At 37.5% G+C, this 21,180-nt stretch overlaps 1 protein-coding gene across 19 annotated transcripts in view; it reads right to left on the bottom strand.

The window, feature by feature from the left end:
* The window catches only part of TRDN (triadin), a 228,971-nt gene that overhangs the window by 53,245 nt on the left and 154,546 nt on the right, over window positions 1-21,180 (bottom strand). For all 19 annotated transcript variants that reach the window (XM_056487101.1, XM_056487093.1, XM_056487098.1 and 16 more), the window contains 6 exons: window positions 20,985-21,008; window positions 18,905-18,955; window positions 18,299-18,349; window positions 13,363-13,413; window positions 11,508-11,558; window positions 10,882-10,932 (listed from right to left, as the gene is read on the bottom strand). In XM_056487101.1, coding sequence (XP_056343076.1) covers window positions 10,882-10,932; window positions 11,508-11,558; window positions 13,363-13,413; window positions 18,299-18,349; window positions 18,905-18,955; window positions 20,985-21,008 — 279 coding nt within the window. The remainder of the gene's footprint in view (window positions 1-10,881; window positions 10,933-11,507; window positions 11,559-13,362; window positions 13,414-18,298; window positions 18,350-18,904; window positions 18,956-20,984; window positions 21,009-21,180) is intronic.

Consider the following 21,180-nt stretch of genomic DNA (forward strand, 5'->3'; position numbering starts at 1 on the left):
ACTCCTGTGCTGCCAGTCTATGGGATGTGGCTGCTCCTGGCTCCTGTGCTGCCAGTTTATGGGATGTGGCTGCTCCTGGCTCCTGTGCTGCCACCTTATGGGATGTGGCTGCTCCTGGCTCCTGTGCTGCCAGTCTATGGGATGTGGCTGCTCCTGACTCCTGTGCTGCCAGTCTATGGGATGTGGCTGCTCCTGACTGCTGTGCTGCCAGTCTATGGGATGTGGCTGCTCCTGACTGCTGTGCTGCCAGTCTATGGGATGTGGCTCCTCCTGGCTCCTGTGCTGCCAGTTTATGGGATGTGGCTCCTCCTGGCTCCTGTGCTGCCAGTCTATGGGATGTGGCTGCTCCTGACTGCTGTGCTGCCAGTTTATGGGATGTGGCTGCTCCTGACTGCTGTGCTGCCACCTTATGGGATGTGGCTGCTCCTGGCTCCTGTGCTGCCAGTTTATGGGATGTGGCTCCTCCTGGCTCCTGTGCTGCCAGTTTATGGGATGTGGCTCCTCCTGGCTCCTGTGCTGCCAGTTTATGGGATGTGGCTGCTCCTGACTCCTGTGCTGCCAGTTTATGGGATGTGGCTCCTCCTGGTTCCTGTGCTGCCAGTTTATGGGATGTGGCTGCTCCTGACTGCTGTGCTGCCAGTTTATGGGATGTGGCTGCTCCTGGCTCCTGTGCTGCCAGTCTATGGGATGTGGCTGCTCCTGACTGCTGTGCCGCCACCTTATGGGATGTGGCTGCTCCTGGCTCCTGTGCTGCCAGTTTATGGGATGTGGCTCCTCCTGGCTCCTGTGCTGCCACCTTATGGGATGTGGCTCCTCCTGGCTCCTGTGCTGCCAGTTTATGGGATGTGGCTCCTCCTGACTCCTGTGCTGCCAGTTTATGGGATGTGGCTCCTCCTGGCTCCTGTGCTGCCACCTTATGGGATGTGGCTCCTCCTGACTCCTGTGCTGCCAGTCTATGGGATGTGGCTCCTCCTGACTCCTGTGCTGCCAGTCTATGGGATGTGGCTCTCTGTGCTTCTGCTCCTGAGGCAGAGCCCAGCCCATCCACGCCTGATGCTGCACCTAAGGCTGGATAGTTTCTGTTATTATGCAATTATATCCTGCTGTGACATTTGTTGGAATTTTCACCTTGGCCACAGTATTTCTGATGGAATGTACTGTAAATGCTCAGCAAATCTCATGAGACAGAAGAGGCCTCCTTCTGACCATTGTAGCATTGCTCTGGCCAAATCCTGCTACTCAAACGTAAAATGACAAGGAATAAATAAAAAGGAGCAGAACACTGTCCTTTACATTGCTCTTTCAGAAGCTGAGCAATGTGTCTGAATCTGAAAAGCAGCGAAAAGATGGATGGTTAACCCAAGGAACTTGGTTTGCTGGTCATAAAATGCTAGATTACCTGCTGAATAATGTATGGTATCTAGGGAGGGAAGGACATGAAACAGAGTGATGAACTAGAAAATGTGATGCTCCAATATAAGAGACGCTCTTGCCATGTGTTTTTTACTCTTATTATTTGGAGAAGGAACAAATTTTTGGGCCAACTGTTTTGCTCTGTATTGATGATACTTGTCTTGTAGTTCTGGAATTAGGAATTTGTACACACAAAGGTATTCTATTAGCAGCTGTAAATCACAGTCTGTCTTTTCTAGGCTTATCCAAATCCAATCATATTTTTCAGTTACTATAAATAGTATACAAAGCAAAACATATTTATCAAGAATATACATACCATATTCTGGAATTATAAGTCTAGATTGACAACTTTTACAGAAACCAGAAATGAGCATTGTCATATTTTAGGTTTTGTGAATAGGTTAAACATTTCATTACAAGCCGTGGAGGACTCTATTAATTTTTTTTTTTTTTTTTTTTGAATGTAGGGTGGGAAAATAAGGTAAATTCCAGTGATGGAAAGGTCAGAAAACTGTGATAATGTAACAACTATTTTCAAGATGGAAAAAAAATCAAGTTTAAGATTGTTCTATTGTTTTGGACTTTTATCAGAGATTGGAACCTTGATCACGAGCAAGTCCTTCAATCTGATACATAGTGGTGTTTTCAAAGGACTTTTTTCTGAGCTGTTGAGCAAACACAAACTTTTCCAAAATTGTGAAGATACATTGAAAGCAGCAAAAGACTTGAAAACACTGGCTCCCACTCAAAAACAGTCCTTTCTATGTAGTTTTATGACCCAGCAACAGTCTGAAACAGGTATTTAGTCTGTCATATATACTGTCATAGAAATTACTTCTATAAATTCTCCCTTTATTTCTTTATAAGAAGCAATTGGTTTTCATCCTGAAACGGGAAGTTTTACTTTATTTCTAAATTTACAAAAGTTAATTATAAAAACTGCATTTCCATAAAGATTTCCAGCTTCTCTCTGTCATCTCTAAAGAGCCCTTGACTTAGATTTTGATTTTCAGTCTTATCATGATGATGCTAATCAATCTCACAGGGAATCTTGAATCTTTCCAATTTTATTTTGTATGAGATTTTTCTTGTTTTTGGTAGCCCATTCCAGTGTGACATTATCATGTAAGGGTTTTGTACACAATGCTCGAGACAAGATGCAACCTTGATTTATAATTTGTAACAGTATATGCATTTTTCCTAATGCATTTGCCTATGAAAGAAAAAATTTCACAGACTTGTCTGCAGCAATACTTAGATACTTTCCCGAAATTACATAGTGAATTTAGAGATAAATATTTCTTTAATATTCTCCCTCCATGACATATTTTATTCTATTTATTGACTAAATTTTCTTTGACATAGTGCTGTCTGTTCACCTCATAAATTCAATGTATCACAGCCCCTTCTGATCCTGAATTCTTTAACTGATTTTGTCATCTTAAAATTTCATTACATTGCTATTTCTAACTTATCTTGTTGTTTAGGGACTATAACATGAGTCCAGACAAGGAATCATAAGCAATTATTATGTAAACAAGCCACAATATGAAAATTAATCAATTGCTCTCTGTTTCTTAACCAGATATTTATTTGGTTTAATACTGTAGGTCTGAGGCAGCTCTTTGGCTTCTGCAGGAATTCTTGTACTTAAACTTTATAAAGGTCTGTTTAAACCATTAAATACATGCTGTGCTTATTACTTTATTAATATATTGAAAACAGTTATTACTAAGACATAGTTTTTGTTTCTAGATAAAACACAGGGTGGAACTCAGTGTTTTTCCAGATATTTGGTTTTGTTCTGAAATTAATTATGAATTCACCAAATATCTGACAGATTTTTAATTTCTGAATAACCCTGGAGTAATTTAAGAGTATTTGTCATGACGCAGTAACTGTTTTGTCTGAAAGTGATTGACTAAGTCTGAAAGTTTTGACTAAGTTCTTATATTTATTTTGCTTATAAACATGTAAACTGTAGTGAAACAAGATCAAATTCAAACTCATCCCATGTGTCAGGTACTCCATGATAACTGCTCATATACATGCTGTTATGCTGAAGTGAAAACCACCTCATGTAGACAGCTACAGTAAAGCATCTGGCATTCTCTGAGCTGATAATGTCTTTGCCCATCTCACCATAAATTGTCCATCTGTTCATAGCTTAAGAAGAAGATACTCTTTTAAAATATTAAAGAATTATACAAAGTGATATTTCTCTCTCAGACATTCCTAGAAGATATTTTTTTCTCTCTCTTTCAGTTTTTTTTTAATTCAGAATTTCTCTTATCCATATCAAGTGAAATCATACTCATGTTAAGAAGCCTCAGTTAAAAGAACCAGTATAGTGAGCATCATAGATGAGAATTTAGCCTTTAAATTGGCTGGAGCATCAGTTATTTAGAATGATTCTCATTCAATAGCAAGAAAAACCTTTTGTGCCTTTTTCCTCCTCTGGTCCAGATTTTAATGAACAGATTTGGAGAAATAACCTCTTATTCAATTATATTAATGTATTCTATCACTAATGGGCAAGAATAATGTTACAGCTGAACTCCCTCATAACCTGCCTATCCTTTTTGCCTTAATTTGTAAGATATAGCTGCTGACATACTAAAAAAAAATTTATTCACTAGATAACCCCCAAAAAGTTTACAGTGTTTCTATCTTTATTGCCAGCAATGCCTTAATGAGAATACACAAGGATATTGTCTAGAAGGAAAGTGTGCAAACTCTGGGTTGAATTATCAGTATTCACACTGTATGGATCATTAACCCCATGTGCTGGACCCAGCTACTACAGGGTTAATATTTACAGTATCAAAAGGGGGCACAGCCAGGGCCCAGAGGTAATTCTCCACCACCTCACATCATTTCCTGGGGATGGAGGCAGGATGGATTGCAGGTTGGGTAGACAGAGAGGTCAGTTGTTGCCTGGGGTTTCCACAGGGATCATTCAAATGTGAATCACTTGATTTTCTGCTTGTACATTCTGCCATTAATATAATTGCTGCTATTGTTCATTGCCTTATTTTATTGCTGTTTCCAGCAAATTGTTCTTGTTTCAACCCAGAGGCAGTACCTTTTTGGCCTCCCGTTCTCCTCTCCAGCCTGCCCTGATGGGGGAGTGAGGGGAAGGTGAGTGAGCAGTGCATGGTCTGGAGTGCTCCAGTGGGAACACTAAACTGGGGAATATCATTCCTAAACCACAGCAGTCCTCTCTCCATAAAGTCACTCAGCAGAGGTGGCAAGAGTGGGGTAACGTTCCTGAGCAAATTCCCTTGGACTGTGTGTGCCTGGAGCCTGGTCCAGTGCACCAGGACATAAATCCAGAGGGACTGTGATACACTTGAGAGGAGAGCTTGTGTGAACGTCGTGAAGTTAAACAAGGCCAAGAGCAAGATCCTGCACATAGACTGGGGTAATCCCAAGCACAAATACAGACTGGGCAGAGAATGGATCGAGAAAGCTCAAAAAAGAAATATTTGGAGATGTTGGTGGACAGGAGGTTCAACATGTCCCAGCAATGTGCATTTGCAGCCCAGAAACCTAACCATGCTCTGGGCTGCATCAAAAGCAGCTGGGCCAGCAGGGTGAGGGAGCAGATTCTGTCCTGCTCTACTCTGGTGAGATCCCAGCTGCAGTACCACGTTCAGTTCAGAGGCCCACAGCTTGAGAAGGACATCTAAACCTAAAGGAAGCCATGAATATGATCAGAGGGCTGGGGCACCTGCACTATGTAGACAAGCTGAGAGAGCTGGGCTTGTTCAACCTGAAGAAGGGAATCTTTTGGGGACATCTCATAGCAGCCTCCAACAGCTGAAGGGAGACTATGAGAAAGACAAACACAGTTTACAAGAACATGTAGTGACTGCACAAGGGGAAAGGGCTTCAAACTGAAAGGGATTAGATACTAGGAAAATTTTTTTACTGTGGGGGGGATGAGGTTCTGGAATAAATTGCCCTGAGAAATTGTGGATGACCCATCCCTGGAAGTGTTCAAAATCAGTTTGGATAGGGCTTTAAGAATTTTTGTCTTGTTTGATATGTCCCTGCCCATGCCAGGGGCGGGGGTAGAACTAGATGATCCCTCCTAATTTAAACTATTCTACACATCTATGAGAAAATGGCAATAAAACAGAATAAGCCTGATTCTGTCAGCTCTTGAGAAGCACATTGTCCTAGTCAGGAGTATCCTTGTTTCTGATCTAAAATAATATGTGAAACAATAATTTTATGCATTGAGAATTTTGATTTATTGCATAAACATGCACCAAAAAAAAAAAAAAAGGTTAGATTTATTTCTGGACCCCTCACTTTAAGGAGGACACTGAAGTGCTGGAGTGTGTCCAGAGTGGAGCAATGAAACTGCTGAAGAGTCTGGAGCACAAGTCTTATAATGAGCAGGTGAGGGAGCTGGGGGTGTTGAGCCTGGAGAAAAGGAGGCTCAGGAGAGACCTTATTGCTCCCTAAAAGTGCCTGAAAAAAGGATGTAACCAGGTGAGGGTCAGTCTCTTCTCCCAGGCAAGCAGTGACAGGACAAGAGGACAAACGGCACCAGGGGAGGTTCAGGCTGGGCATCAGGAGGAATTCTTCACAGGAGGGGTAACTACACATTGGAATGGGCTTCCCAGGGTGTTGGAGTCACCACTCCTGGAGGTGTTCAAAAGCAACTGTAAATGGCACTTAGTGCAATCATCTAGTTGACAAGGAAGTGTTCTGTCTAAGGTTGGATTCAATAATCTTGGGTGTCTTTTCCAGCATAAATGAATCTGTGATTTTGTGATTTAGAGGACTTTCAGGATGCTATTATGGAGTTCTGCTTGTACCAGCATGTAGCAGTCTGTAACCCCAGAAAATACCTAAAGTATCTGTAGACATCCTTTCATTTGCAAACCTGTTTTTACTATTGAGAGTGTATTTCTACATACATATGCAGGTGCTTATTCAGCTTCAATATTTTCCTTCAGGAAAAATAATAAAAATATCAAGTATCAAGCCATGGCGACAATTCCACACTGTAGTTTGCCATAAAACATACCTCATCATTACATAACCTACTTTTTGGAATTAAAATTTTAACTCCTTCTTTTTCTAAATTGGTGTTAATTCATATTATGTATGTTACTTTTGTTCTTTTTTTTCTTATTTTCTAATGTCTATTGAAGAATATTTACAGAGAAATGCTGACCCAAAATGGAAACTTTATACCTGCTATTATGACTCAGTCTTGGTTATATACGTGTCATTATCTTAGTCTGACTTTTAAAGCTCTGGTATTTTTTGAAGTATTTCTTACTGACAGTGTGAAGCAATTGTGTTCTGTAAGAGATGGGTCATTTGAACAGGCTGATATCGAGATTTTTGTGTACCAAATATATGTACCTTACATTTTTTTTCTCTATTAGTCAGGATTTTGTGTTATAATTCTACATTGAATGTGTGTGAATTTGATTTTCAAATTTCAGAAATATATGTATTATAACAAAGGGGTTACACTGAGGCCACTTCTGTTACACTGGATTTGACAGGTTTCTGTATAGTAACAAGTGCTAAACCAAACATTGCTATTTCTTAAGGCATTTTTGGTTGGTTAGTTTAACCTGAGATGTCCTCTGAGGAAGCAGCCCATGTACTCTCAGTTGGCTAAAAAAGCAAAGTGCTCATAAAGGTGACCTCTTGCTCACACTTGGTTCCAGGGCAATGGCCACAAAATCTCTGGAATACTATTTCCCAGAGAGGCTTTTCTCAAACTGTCTGCCTGATGTATGTGACATGCCACTTATCATTGCTAGGAAAGAGAGGGTTAGTGATGCACAGCATCCCACATGAGTGCTTAAAGCCACTTTACACATTGGGGTTACACTCTTCTGACAGAATGTCAATGTCTTGTCATGCATATTCAGTGTCACTGAGTTAGTTGTATTTGCTTTTGGAAATGTTGTACTTGTTTGAATTCCAGAAGCTAAGAAACAGCATTATTTGTCACATGAAACAGAAAAGACAGAAACAACTTTTAAAAACTTGTAGCCACTGAGCTGAACTGCCTCTAAAGGAAGATTGTAAAATTGCTGTATCACCAACTTTGATGACTAGCAAATTACTGAATCCTATTGTTGACACAAAACTGGTGTCACTATGGATGAATGTGCAAACTGAGATATTCCCACTCAAGCTCAGCTTTCCTAATCATCTTTTCTGTTGCAGTCCTGCTTCAGGGGCCTTGAAGGATCTGTAGTTCTGCTCACTGGGCAGGCCTAAGTTACACAGGACTTATGAGGCAGTTGGCTTAATTGTGTGTCTGACAGAACCTAATTCAAATATTTTAAGCTATTTTAGAGTCAGATAGAGTCAAATAGAAATGCTACCTCGGGTGTGAGATATCATTTGTTCTCAGTGAGCTGTGCAAGGCATCAAGTACATCCACAGATGACACACAAGGTTTATGCAATAACTGAAGTGGGTAGTGCTCATCTTGCTTGGGAAGCTGGTAAAGGCTGTGCAAACCCAGTGCTACCAAACTTCATTAGATTATGGCATTGCTAAACCAAATATCCTGCTGTAAGTATAAAACCAATCAACTCTACTTCAGACTTCACCCACACTTCTTTAACAGAACAATCATAGGTGTCTCTAATGAGACCCCCAAAGTACACTAGAGTTAAACTCAGCATACTTCACACTAAACAGTCAAATCTACATTCTTGTGTTTTGACAAGCAGGAAATTATAAGACTGTAAGACAACACAACAACATAGGCTTTTATGTTTCTTACAGTGTTTTAATATGTAGGTTAAAAAGTTAGGCCATGTAGAAAAAATCTGCATGAAATTAAGGTTCATTTCTGAACACAGCTTGTACTTTCTACTGCTGTACCATAAGAAAAATCTTGCTTATGTTCTATCAGCTACTACAGGAAGAAGACTTAATTTTACCATAAAGAAAAGAGAGATAGTAGAGTCAATCAGCTCTGGGTAGTAACTTTCCTTTTCAAATATACCAAGCATAAATCACTTCATGGGCAGCTAGTGGAATTCTACAGTGTTTAATTAAACACATCCTTTCTTGAAATAGTTCCGTTTTGGAATTTGACAGGAGTTGTTATTCACCAGTTGTTTCACAGTTTAATCAAACTGAGTTAATGAAGTTATTTTTAAATACTTGTTCTTTGTATAGTTGGGTGGGTGTTTGACACCTCACTGAAGCTAATTCATTGGCACTGCAATTAAAACATTTTACAGACATGTATTTCTTCTTTACAATTCTTGATCTTTTTAAGTAAATAGGATTTTATTTTCATTATTATTTACATTAAGCAATCTTCCAACCAGAAATATTTATGAGAAGAATTAGAGAATAAATTCAATGATAAGGTCAAGAGTCAAATACTTAAGGGTCTAATTAATGTTTATTAACCTAACTGTGTTTCACAGACATTTTTGCAAGAACCTAACAGGAAGATCCAAGGCTTTGCTTGCCTCAAGCTTAAAATACAAAACCAAGTTCTGTTAAACCAATAATCAATGTACAAAATTCTGCCCACACTTAGAACCATAGAATTAAAGTTGTAAAAGAATTTTAAGATCAAGTCCAAGTGTCAGTCTAGCACTGCCACCATTTTTTACTGCTAAACCTTGTCCTCAAATGCCATATCCATAATGTTTTTTAATACTTCCAGGAAAGATTCCTCTACACTTCTCTGAATGGCATCTTTCAACACTTGCCAACTATTTTTGTGAAGAGTTGACTTGCTGTTGACTAAAGTAAACTGGATGGAACAGTACAATAATGTATCCCAATTTTTCTAATGCTCTGGACCTTGAACTGACAACTCAGGTTCATGAGCTTTGACTGCTACAAGGAGTTTCACACTACTTAAGCCCTAGTTCATTTTCATAGAAATATAAAATGGTTTGGGTTGGAAGGAACCTCAAAGATAACCTAGTTCCAGTCCCCCTCCCATGGCAGGAGGGATGCCATTTCCTAGGCCACCTTACTCAGAGCCTCATATGACCTGGCCTTGAACACTTCCAGGGGTGGATCCACAACTTCTATGGGCAACCTATTTACACCTTCACAGTACAAAACTTCTCCCCACATCTAAACCTACTCTCTTTCAGTTTGAAGCCATTCTCCCTTGTCCTGTCACTCACTACACGTTCTTGTAAATAGTCTCACTCCATCTTCCTTGAGGACTCCCTTCAGCTCCTATTAGGAAGCTCCTATTAGGTCACACCAAGGCTTTCTCTTTTCCAGGCTGAACATTACTTTCCTCACAGGAGAGGTGCTCATCCCTCTAATTATCATGGTGGCCTTCTCTGGGTTTGTTCCAGCAGGTCCATGTCCTTTTTGTGCTGGGGACCCCAGAGCTGGATGCAGCTCTGCAGGTAGGATCTCACCAGAGCAGAGCAGAGGGACAGAATTACCTCCTGTGACCTGCTGGCCACACTGCCTTTGGATGCAGCCCAGGATACAATTGGATCTCTTGTCTGCAAGAACATATTGATACCCAGCCTCTCACTCACCAGCACCTCCAAGTCCTTCTTGACAGGGCTGCTTTCAACAGCAATTTTTTCTGGTAGCACTTAAGCCTTTACTTTGATTCAGAATGATATGCAAAGTAATATCTGATTTTTGCTATTCTTCTATATATTAGGTGAAATAGCTGCACTTGAAAACTTGTAAATGTTGTCTTTCATAACTTTGTCAGAGAAAATATTGCCTCAATATTTCTAGTATTCCTTCGGGAAACTTTAAAGATGGGAAGCAATATTATTCAATTATCTGAAACTGTTTCCAAAACCAACTGGAAGATTTTAAGATTTACTACTACATTCCCATAATTTAAAGAACTGCCATTAGCTAACAAGTTATTACATGTTTTTATCCATGTTAAATTATTTACACATTTAACCTGAGTGTTTTCTAACAAAAAAGTGACGTTTTGTCCATATGCAAATAGGATAAAAGTAAAATAATGTTTTGTTTTAATTTATTGGATATAAATAAAAAAACCTGAACATAGTTGGTTAATTAAAATTACAGTGCCTAAAAATGTGTACTGTGAATTGTAATTGATTTTTATTTGATGGTTAGTGCTTATATTTCAATATGAGAAGAGAGAGAGAAAAGTGCAATCAAATAATATGTAGAAGTAAAATGCAATCTGAAATGATTAATTTAAATATAATGAATGAGACAAAATAAAGAAATAAGAAAATAAGTCATTTTGACTTTAGAAACAATAAAATACCACAGCTACAACTTGCTTGTATAGCTTCATATGCACCTTCACTTGTTCAGCCAGGTAAAAAGAATGTTCAGCAGCAAAAGATGCTATTCAAGGATATTTAGGAATAGCTAACCAAAGAAACTAGGATTTAATTTGTGACCCCTTGCACAACAGATTTATTTTTTCAACTGAAACTTATGTTAAGGTTCAGTTCAACTTGGGATTGTTACCTTTTTCCTTAGGATTAGTTGAAGCCTTAATTTCTTTTCGTTTTGAAGAGTCTGAAAAAGAAATCAAACACAAAAATGAAAGGAGAAATTAGCAACGTAAACATACACTGTGCTCATTAGTACTCTGTAACAAATGTACATAACACCAGATCAATCAAAAGCATCAAAGAGTTAGAATTAAGAATTAGAACTTCCATTTAATTCAATAAAAGGCACAAATTAAGTTGAAAGCAAACCAAAATAATTCCCACTAAATTTGCTGGCAAAGTTTCTGCAGGTCAAACCATGCACTCATTCCTGTGCAGCCTATTATTTCAACCTGTCATGTGCATTCAGTAGCAGCTCTGTTACTAATTCACTCAGAACAGACTATAGCACTCCCAGTGCAATATTGGCTGTGCAGTCAGACAGCAGTTAAAGAACAGCACAATAAGAAGGGTTACGACTTTATTATTTCTGAATCATGTCAGACACTGCTCCTTTCAATATATCAGATCTATTAAATGAGAAGAATCTAGGTTTAGTCCCTTTTTGCCAAGAGCCTGTAATTCAAAATATATCAAAACTGCACAGAGATACCAGCAGAAGACTTGTTATTTGCCAGCCACATAATGACAAGACATTACCTTTCTCCTTTAAGGCTGCTGGAGGCTTCACATCTTTTCTTTTACCAGCCTCTAGAAAGAAACATTTAACATTTATCACAAGTCAGGTTAGGGAAATAAAATGACACTTGAATAGAAAGCAAGTCAAACAATTTGATATGTGGAGAGCAAAAGAGATGTGATAATTAAATGGATTTAACAGCATGGAAATAAAGAACAGGACAAAAAAACAAGGTCATCCATTCATCTTTCTAGTCTTGGATATGCAAAATAATAAGCCTTCAATATGTCATTAGTTTCTTCACATTTTGAGAGAATTGTGGAGTCCTCTTTCAAGCAGACAATGAAGAATTACTTACAAAGAAGAAAGAAATTCTACAGAGCATTTGACATCAATGACTTTTTCTTTTGCTGAACCCAAATAAAAAATTAATCCACATCGATACAATTGAAATTTTAGGAATACTGGTCTTTAAAGCCAGAGGCTGCTGATAAAGGAAAGTGGGAGTTTTTTTTTATTCAGGAGTGACAAAAGGACCAGCTACTCATTCAGGACTCCAATATTCTTTTAATATTGAAAAGGCCACATGGGTATTGCCTGTGAACAAAATTTAACTTCCTGCATATATAAGGCCTTTTATGATGACAGGCACACTGGCTATAAAAGAAGAGCAGTGCTCATCCTTCAAATGTATATTCACATATTTTATGTGAAAATGAATAGTCTAGAGACTTAATCATATCTTTAATTATTTGTCTTCAGTATATGACAAAGTATTAAAGGAGATGAGAAAAAAAACCCCTGATATTCTAGTTTTCTCTTTCTAGTAACTGACAAGGCAGAACCCAAGGACAAAAAAACCAAACCAACCAACCAACCAACCAAACAAATCCCCAAAAAGCCCCCCAGAAATTCAGGAGTTAGCTCCTGTTAACTACTAAGCACAAAAAACCCCAAAACTATGATCTTCTTTTGATGCCCAGGTGAGACACAGGGACTGACAGGAGTGGCATAGATGAGGATTCTCAGCCACAAGGGATGTCCTGGCTTCATTTCCTGAGGTTTTTACAAGGAATAATACATTCCTTGCAAAAGTGTGTCATTTTGTTCTATATCTATTCAGCAGATATTGAATATCTCCAACTTCTAAAAAAATGGGACTTTGTTACAATTTGGACTTCAGGTGTGCTGTTCCAGCTCTGGAGCCAGGCACAGTTCTGATAGCCTTTGCTGTTCAGTTTAATTTTTTCAGCTGATCCAGTACTCTAAGAGTGTTTGATACACATCACATTGCAACAAACAGGGTTTTCTCCAAATTGATGCTATCAAGCAACCCCTGACCCCTTGTGAACAGTTAGCAGTGGTCTTGCAGCTGAAAGGGTTAGAGACAGATATGTATGTGCCCATGTTGCCAACAAATTAAGAAAATATCTTGACACATCAGTCACCCTCAAATACCTGGATCTGTCAGTAGCCTCCCCCAGTTTCATTCTCAGGCACCCACATTCCTGAGCTGCAGCCACATGGACCAGATTTAGTCTAGTTCTCTTGAGTAATGTTCCCACCATGGGATTTAGACAACTCATTTTTGACAAACTAACATCAAAAAGTGGTATAAAAATAAATTTTACTATTTCCACCAAGATACAAATTCAAATAGTCATATTTAAAAGAAACCCAGATGATTTCTAGGGATCCTACTGGGATCTGTACAGCACAAATATTATTAAAAACAACATTGTGGCTAAAAAAAATCTAAACAGGAACCAGGATGGGTTTGGTTTTCCACACTTCTATATTCCCACCCAAGAGCTCTTTCTAGACTGAATAGCTCTTCTGATATTCAGGTCTGGATTTCTTAACTTCTTCACTTACCTTTTTCTCTTAAGATCTCTGGATTCCTGGGATTTTTTCCTTTCAGGGAATCTGTAGGGAGATAATTATGTTTCTGAGACTTAGAAGACAGGAGTACCCTCCTTCATTTGAAAGAAAACTCAATAAATATTTAAAACCAAGACAAAAATGGTGATCATAAATAGATGCAAGCTTGACCTCTCTTTACATCCTCTCCAGAAACCAATTTGTATTTTTAAAGCAATAATGTTTGTAGCAAAAGTAAGAAGAAATTGCTTTTGGTGACTGTCTGTAGAGACCACATAGAAGAGAGAAATTCAAAAGGAAAAGAGGAAAATGCAAGCAATGACACAGGATTAGGAATTCTTTGGGTCTTATCCAAAACTTCATGAAGATAGTTTCTGCTTTCTCTGTCTGAAGAATATATCTTTTGCCTCAGTCCTTCAGGGAATATGAATTCAGGGTCAGCAAGCACAGGAAAAGCATACACTATGTTGTGCAAACAACTAATGCTTAAATCTTTTTCAACCAACGCTCTCTTGACATTTTAAGTGTATTTATCAGGGAAATTAGGAGAAAATAGTTTTATTCAAAGTGAAGAAGTAATTTGATAGGCTTATGAATGCATGTGATTTCAGTGAGAGAATGTCACAGCCTGCAGAATGTTAAATCAACCCAGCTTCCATCTGACAGGATATAGCACCTAAGCTTCTAGAAAAAAACCTGCCATTTATAACAAATGAAAGTAAACCAAATCTTCAGTAAAACAGGAAAAGCTAAAATAGGATCCTTTACAAAATAGTTTTAACTCTGAACATCCTCCTGGCTGCCGTGGTACCAGGAAGCAATCCCACTTATCCATCTGGATTTAAGTGTGAGTTGTAACAGAAAAAATTCCCTTCCAGGGACGCTGAAGCTGTTGGGGAAACCACACTGCACAGGGATAGGTTATGAAATTAGGAGCCTGATCTTCACAGCAACAGATGGACTCTTCTGGGGACTGAGAGAAAATTCCAGTGTGAAGCCTGACACCTTCTGAAGTAGCCTCTATGTTGACTATACATAGAGACAACAGCTGCCCCATTTGGCCACTTTACCCTGGGCACACTGGTGATCTCAGTGACCAGCAGCCACTCTTACAGCCACAGCCACAAATCCTTGGCCTTGTGGGTTTTGTGCCATATGCCCATGCTGGTTTTTTGCCATCTATGTAACAGATTTCCTTCAGATTTCCTGCAATCTAAAGAAGGTTCAATACTTTTGACTCTTACAACTTTTGGATACAACTCTTGGTGCAGGACACTTTACATGGTGCATCACATTTCCCACCCTCTGAGCCAAGGATACTGAGATCACCAGTTCTGCTTTTCTTCCAGAGAGCAGGTTTTCATTTTCAGAAGTTTAAGCAGGTACTCACTGAGGATTTTTCAAACTTCTGCTCTTGACTGACCACTTTATTGCTGGTCCCAGAAGGGGAAAAACATTTCATCATAATGCTTTTCTCCCACATTCTACTCCAGGGAGGAAGCTAGGTCAGTTAGGAAGATGGTATAGAATAATGAAGCAGCAGAAGTGAGTGATATACTCAGAATAAAGACATACTTCTCATGCAAATGACAATGACAAATAAATAAATGGACATAGAAATGTGAACTGCTGCTGCTCATAATATAACTCCATTTTTAAGGGGGAAAAATGTATGTTACAAGATAAAAAATGCCATGGGAAAGATATTATGTCATGTTACTTTTGCTTTAAAGGAAATACAAGTATTGCATAGCAAGTGCAAATCAGCTCATTTGTTTCTTTAATGACAGTATACTATAAAGTATACGCCAAGAAAGAAATATACACTACTGACTTATTTCCCCTATCAATCTGTGCATAAAAATAAATAGGTTTATTATCCACACATATCTGACATATGAAAATATTCAAAAGAGATCCCAAAACATGTCAAAAGCAAAGAAAAAGAAAAAAAAGCATTTGTTTGGAAAATAAATCACGGAACACAGAGTGAGAATGAATTTATGTTATCTATACGGGAAAATGCTGTCAATTTAATAACTCAGCATAATGAAAATATCTCAGAAAAAAATCAATGAGGAGGCATATATGAAATATTACAAACTTTTAGTATCACTGTTACACCCTCTGGATGAATGAACTTCTACTCTTGTTAGCTGAGTAACATACCTAACCAAAAACCATGTGGCAAATTCTACCTTAGAGTTTCACTGGCCTCAAGTTATTTGAATATACTTATGTCAACAGAAAATCAGTTTTTATATTTGTGAGTATAAATGGGCTTTTTTACTCTTCTTTACTGCAGGGAAGAATTGAAAAGCCAGTCATAAACTCAGATGGAGTCTTGAGATGTCCTGTATCACTAAAAAATGGAAAACTTATTATTCCAGTGCTCTCTTTAACTACTCTCAATAAAATTAGGCTCCAAGACTGAAGACATTTTATTAACCTCATAAAATAGATAAAGTAACTCTGTAGGGCTATGATCTATAGAGTGTCCCAGCAACAACTCCAAATTCAGGGATTTATTTTTCCTCTTTCTGCTTTAAATAAAACCACCATGCTTCAGTTTATGAAAAACAGCTTGCTTTAGGATAAGGTTTTTGGTCTGGACATCCTCTTTATTCATTCAATCTTAGCCCATCCTTCAAAGGGAATGAGGTGTCAAGATGTGATGATGCTTCTTTTATTGCATAAGGTACCAGACACACATTAATCACGACAGGTATTTAACACTTCTCCTAGAAGTGTTCCTTTATTTAGTTTACATGAATAGTAACAAACTCCCAGGATACATAATTAGGAACTATATGCAGTCATAAAAATCCTTGTTTTCCTGTGTCCTTTGATATAATTGCACTTTCCAGAAAGATCCACTTTTGCAAAAAAAATTGCAAAACACGAAGTTGCAAAGAGTAAAAAGAAGTCCCAGTGACCTGGTCAATAACCTTCACAGAGGCTCACTCATGAGGCTTGGAGAGGTGATGGAGAGGGGAAGGAATGGCATGCAAATAGGTTTTGATTAATTTATGAACTAAGTTTGGGCAGATGAGATGTCTGAAATGGGGGACAAATAATGCTAAACACATATTTATGCAGCTGAGTAATCCATAATGAAATAAGAAAATACACAGCTAAGAAAGGCACCAAGATTTCTGGAAGTTTCTCTCCACAGCTTTTAAGTTGTTCCTCCAGTCTTTGATGCTGATATATTTTTGACTGAGCTCACTAATCAGCACCCTCATTTTTAGGCACAGGCTCAGAGCTATGCCAGTTTGGTGACTATTATGGGAAACAGTGGTGGCTGCATCAGCAAGAGCTCCCAGGATCTGAGGGACAGGCTCAACTGGGCTGCACATCAGTGAAGGGCTCAGGAGCCCGTGATGTCTTCACAGATATATTCAGCAGCAAGTTTTCAGCTCTATTGACATTTAAAAGAAATTACTGCCTGCTCTTTTCTGAAGGTTAGGTGGAGAACGTTTAACCTCCTTAGTCATGTTAGAAGGACCTGTAATTACTAATAACTTGGTAGTTGAAGTTGTTGATATGTTAAACATGAGCACAGGAGACAAAAAGCAGTGCTGTGGCCACTCTCAACAAAGGACACACTATGAAAACTTTTACAGGGCTGGCAAACTAATGTTCATTTGCTCCAAATAAAATCTTATCAAAGAGAAGGAAGTTTTGGGTCTTCTCTCTTTTTTCTCCTCTCCCTGCCTCCCTGTTGAAAGGAGCAGCAGGCTGAATACACTTGCTCCACTCAGGGAAATAGGGGGCAGAGCTGTCACTCAAGTGCTGCTTCCAATTTTCCAGCACAACACCACCAGGCACACACAGATTATAGGCAGTCTGTGGAGAGGGCCACAGGACTCCATAGAGCTTGGGTATGCAGATAACCAAGCCTGTGTAAATGGGGCATGTGTGCATTAGGAGTAGAACACACACAGAACAATATATGCACCATAGAATTTGCAGATTGCCATAATGTAATTTAAATTTTTGAATAAAGAAGTGAGTGAATGAACATAGCTTCTAGGATTTTGAAAATATGTCTAGCAATAAATTATTCCTCCTTTGCTTTTTATGTTTTTGTCATCTCTCAATAGTGCTTGAATTGACCTCTTCCTTCAGTTCTTTTTTGAAATTGCATAGAATGACTATAATTTGAAATAGTTATAGACTAACATCTATATATTGCAGACCATACCTATCTATATATAGCTATAGATTTATAATAGTTATAGACTATAACTTAGAATAAATATTAATTTGACTATATATATGGTAGAGCTTTTTATTCTGAAGATGTCATAAGTAACTTCTGCCAAATAAAGTTATTTCTAGAAAGGAGGGAAGAAATAGGATGTGCAAAAAGCACCCAATAAAACAATTGATGAAAAGAAATTTAACTGAGTTAACCATCTACTCTGTTTAAATTGATGAAAGAGAAAAGGATAAGGAATACAGGAAAGGTTCCCCCCAGCCTGAAGATCTGGAGTTTTAGGTATAACTTTTACAGAGTACAGAAAGCATTTTTCCCACTTGTGCTCATAAACCCTATTTTCTTCCTATTATGATTAGATATCTGTGAAATGATTCAGTTCAGAATTTCTTAACTGGCCCTATTAAAGACTTGGCATTGTTCAGAACTTCTTTGCAAGGTTCTTGTCTATTACACAGAGTGATTTTTGATATTGATTTAGTTAATTTTGAAAATTTTGAAATTTAATTGTCTTGATATATTCTATTTATATTCCCCCCCCCTCCACCTTTTTAAAGCTATAGATCTTGTGTAATATTTTAACTAATGAAATTTTGATTGGTTAAAATTTATAATGGGAAATATGGATAATGATTGCTTTAAAAATTGGCATCTTCATTCTACTTTGTGTGCTTTTAGGAAGTCCTATATTTTATTATGTATTCTTACCTTTTTCTTTTAAAGATGTAGGATTCTTTCCTTCCTTTTCTTTCTCATGTTCTGTAAAAAATATTTATTAATCTTCAGCTACTGTGTTAAACAGTTAACATCTAATGCCTCTAGCATAATGATTGAATAATTGCTGGTTTCTAACTGACACAAGATACCAATTAAATGTGCAGCACAAAATTAATTTTCATCAGTTTTAGCATGCTCATAAAGTGAAATCACAAATTCCTTAAATTTGATGAAAGAACAAAGATCACTCAAAACTTATTTCACTTTGAAGGTTGTAAGAAGTGTTAACAAGTGTTCCTAAATTCTGAGTTTAACCTTCTAAATTTTTATAACTAGTGCAACCTGTGTTCTCTTTGAACTTCTTATTCAGGTAATGCCAATTAAGTTTCATAGTAAATTTACTGAAATAGTATTATGGTTACAAATTCCAACTAAATTATACTTTAAAAACTGAAATGGCAATGCATTCCAAGTTTGTTTTTTTTTTTTTTTTTTTAAATGTACAGTTATATACAAATTACATATACATATATATATATACACACACACTTACATATGTATATAAGAGTAATATACAGATTTGTCTTGCCATCTTACCTTTATCCTTTGTGGCAGCTGGAGATTTTGATTCTTTCTCTTTTCCAGGATCTGTAAAAGAATTAGTCACGCCAATTAAGTGACAGTCAGAAACCACAACTGAGGGAAACAATGAGATTTAACCAGAGGAGACAATTAAGCATATAGGTTGTTCAAGAGATTATGTATTGGAAGACATGGTTAAAAATGCAGTTATTGGAAGATTTGTACAAAATTCACAGGTATCATTCAGAAAGTTCAGTCCACAAAATGTGTTTTGTAGCTTAACTTTTGTAGATTTAATTATAATCAACTTAGTATGAGACAAGGATTGTTTTTCAGTGTTCTTAACCAGAAAGGTCAAAGCTGATGCTTTGCCAAAGCAAAAGAGAGTTTTTGACTTATTGAAGATGACTGTGGCTCATTCCCCTTATCTGGGATTGCCCATTCTTGCTGAGCAATGGCAAGGGTCTCCTTATTGGATCTATTATTTTCTAAAAACCAGATGCTGTTCAAAGTGAGTGAGCAACACAGCAGTGACAAAGAGGTGGGTGAAGTGTTGCTTTCATTCTGCCTACAGACATGTAAAGATGGCTTGGCCACACCAGAATTCCTCAAGTCAGGGAAGTCCCTGGAAAAAGTAGGAAATTTGCAGCAGATGGAAAACAAGAATTTGGTTTCAGACAAAATGTGAGATCATTATTCTGTGCTGATAAAGTGTCTCCAAAGCTTTCCACCACAAAATTAGAAAGGCAGATAAGTCTGTCCCAAAACAGTCTATTCAAAAAGACTAGAGACTTAGATTTTGACATCCTGCATTTTAAGTAATTTAACAATCTGACTGCTGGTTAAACTGTTTTGTACATCTGTCATCTGAGAAATGCTAACAGGTGTTTTCTGGAGAAAAATAAAAAATACTAGGTTCTCCATCACATATAAAGGAAAAATTCCTTCTATTGGAAAACAGCAGCAATTCAGTGCCAGAAGATATTGAACAAACTGTTAGAAGACCCTCATGGTTTCTACACATAGGATAAGAAGTCAAGACTCCTGATGAGGAGGAGTTTTTGTCAAGGAAATGGAGGTTGTGTTTAGTAGATAGATATGAAATTTATATGAGCTACAGTAGGCAGTTTTAGTGGCAATTGTTTACTGCCTTAATTACACACAGTTCACAAATTGTCTCTTTTATAATATCTGCATAGATTGTGTCCAAGGGCAATCTATCATGATATCAACAAAGCTTCTTTTTCATGGTTTAGTATTTGTGTCTGACTAAGACAAACTGAGGTCCAGGAGAATCTGAATTGAAAGAATCTATAAATAATAACTTTTTATTTATGGTAGAAATAGCCATCAAGTGGAAAAATCTAATTTGCTCTTGACATTGAAAGTCCTCTTCTGTTGCAACTGATGTCAAGAGAAATTTTTCATTATTTTTCTCCTTCTACATTGTGTTCCTAAAAAGGCAATTCTAGATACTTCCATACAATATTATTTTTAAAGGAGAAGACTTGGGAAAGAAATCTGTTGAACAAGGTCAAAAATGCAATTTTATTGAAATAAAGCTGTCTCTTCTATTCTGCACTACACCCCAGACATTTGCTTCAGAAACTACTCCTGCTCTCTTGCTTTGACCTTCATGTTTTGTACTCACCAATTTATTATTCAGTCCCTTATTTTCAAAATGAGAAAATATACAATTTACTGGAGATATCTGTAGGCGTATTTGGTGGACGTATTCAGACATAGTGCTAAAGAAAAAAAATCCAGATTTTAAATATTAAATTAGTCACAGAAAACTCTGTGAAGAGAAATAAAATCCAGTTGGAAGACTGAAAAACTTTTTTTCGTCTGTGCTCATGCATAATGAAAAATTCCCAAGAGGTTTCATGTTCAGTGCAGTAGCATCTACAAAAAAAGGAGGACAGCTGAAGACAGAGCTCCAGCCAAAATAAGTAATTCAAAGCATGACATAAAGCATTTACTTTCAGAAGCCTGCCTGTAAGAAATTAAAGCTGTTGTACACCTCCATTATTAAGAGTAAGTTATCCAAACTCTTGTGGAACATGTTATTTTAATGAGTAAAACTATAACTTACTTCCTTGTTTCATCTTTGGTTTATCTGGAGAAAGAGAAGGGAAGGGAAACAAAAGTGAAAGGAGAAAAGAAAATGGAAATGTTAGAATACATGGTCACATGGGAAATTTTAAAAAATATAATTAACTAATGAAAATATATTTAAATGCCTGTTGATCTTACATGATTAAATATATTTTGAACCTCCATTGTTTCTT

Source organism: Oenanthe melanoleuca, chromosome 3, assembly GCF_029582105.1.
Source record: "Oenanthe melanoleuca isolate GR-GAL-2019-014 chromosome 3, OMel1.0, whole genome shotgun sequence".
In the NCBI taxonomy this organism is placed as follows: domain Eukaryota; kingdom Metazoa; phylum Chordata; class Aves; order Passeriformes; family Muscicapidae; genus Oenanthe; species Oenanthe melanoleuca.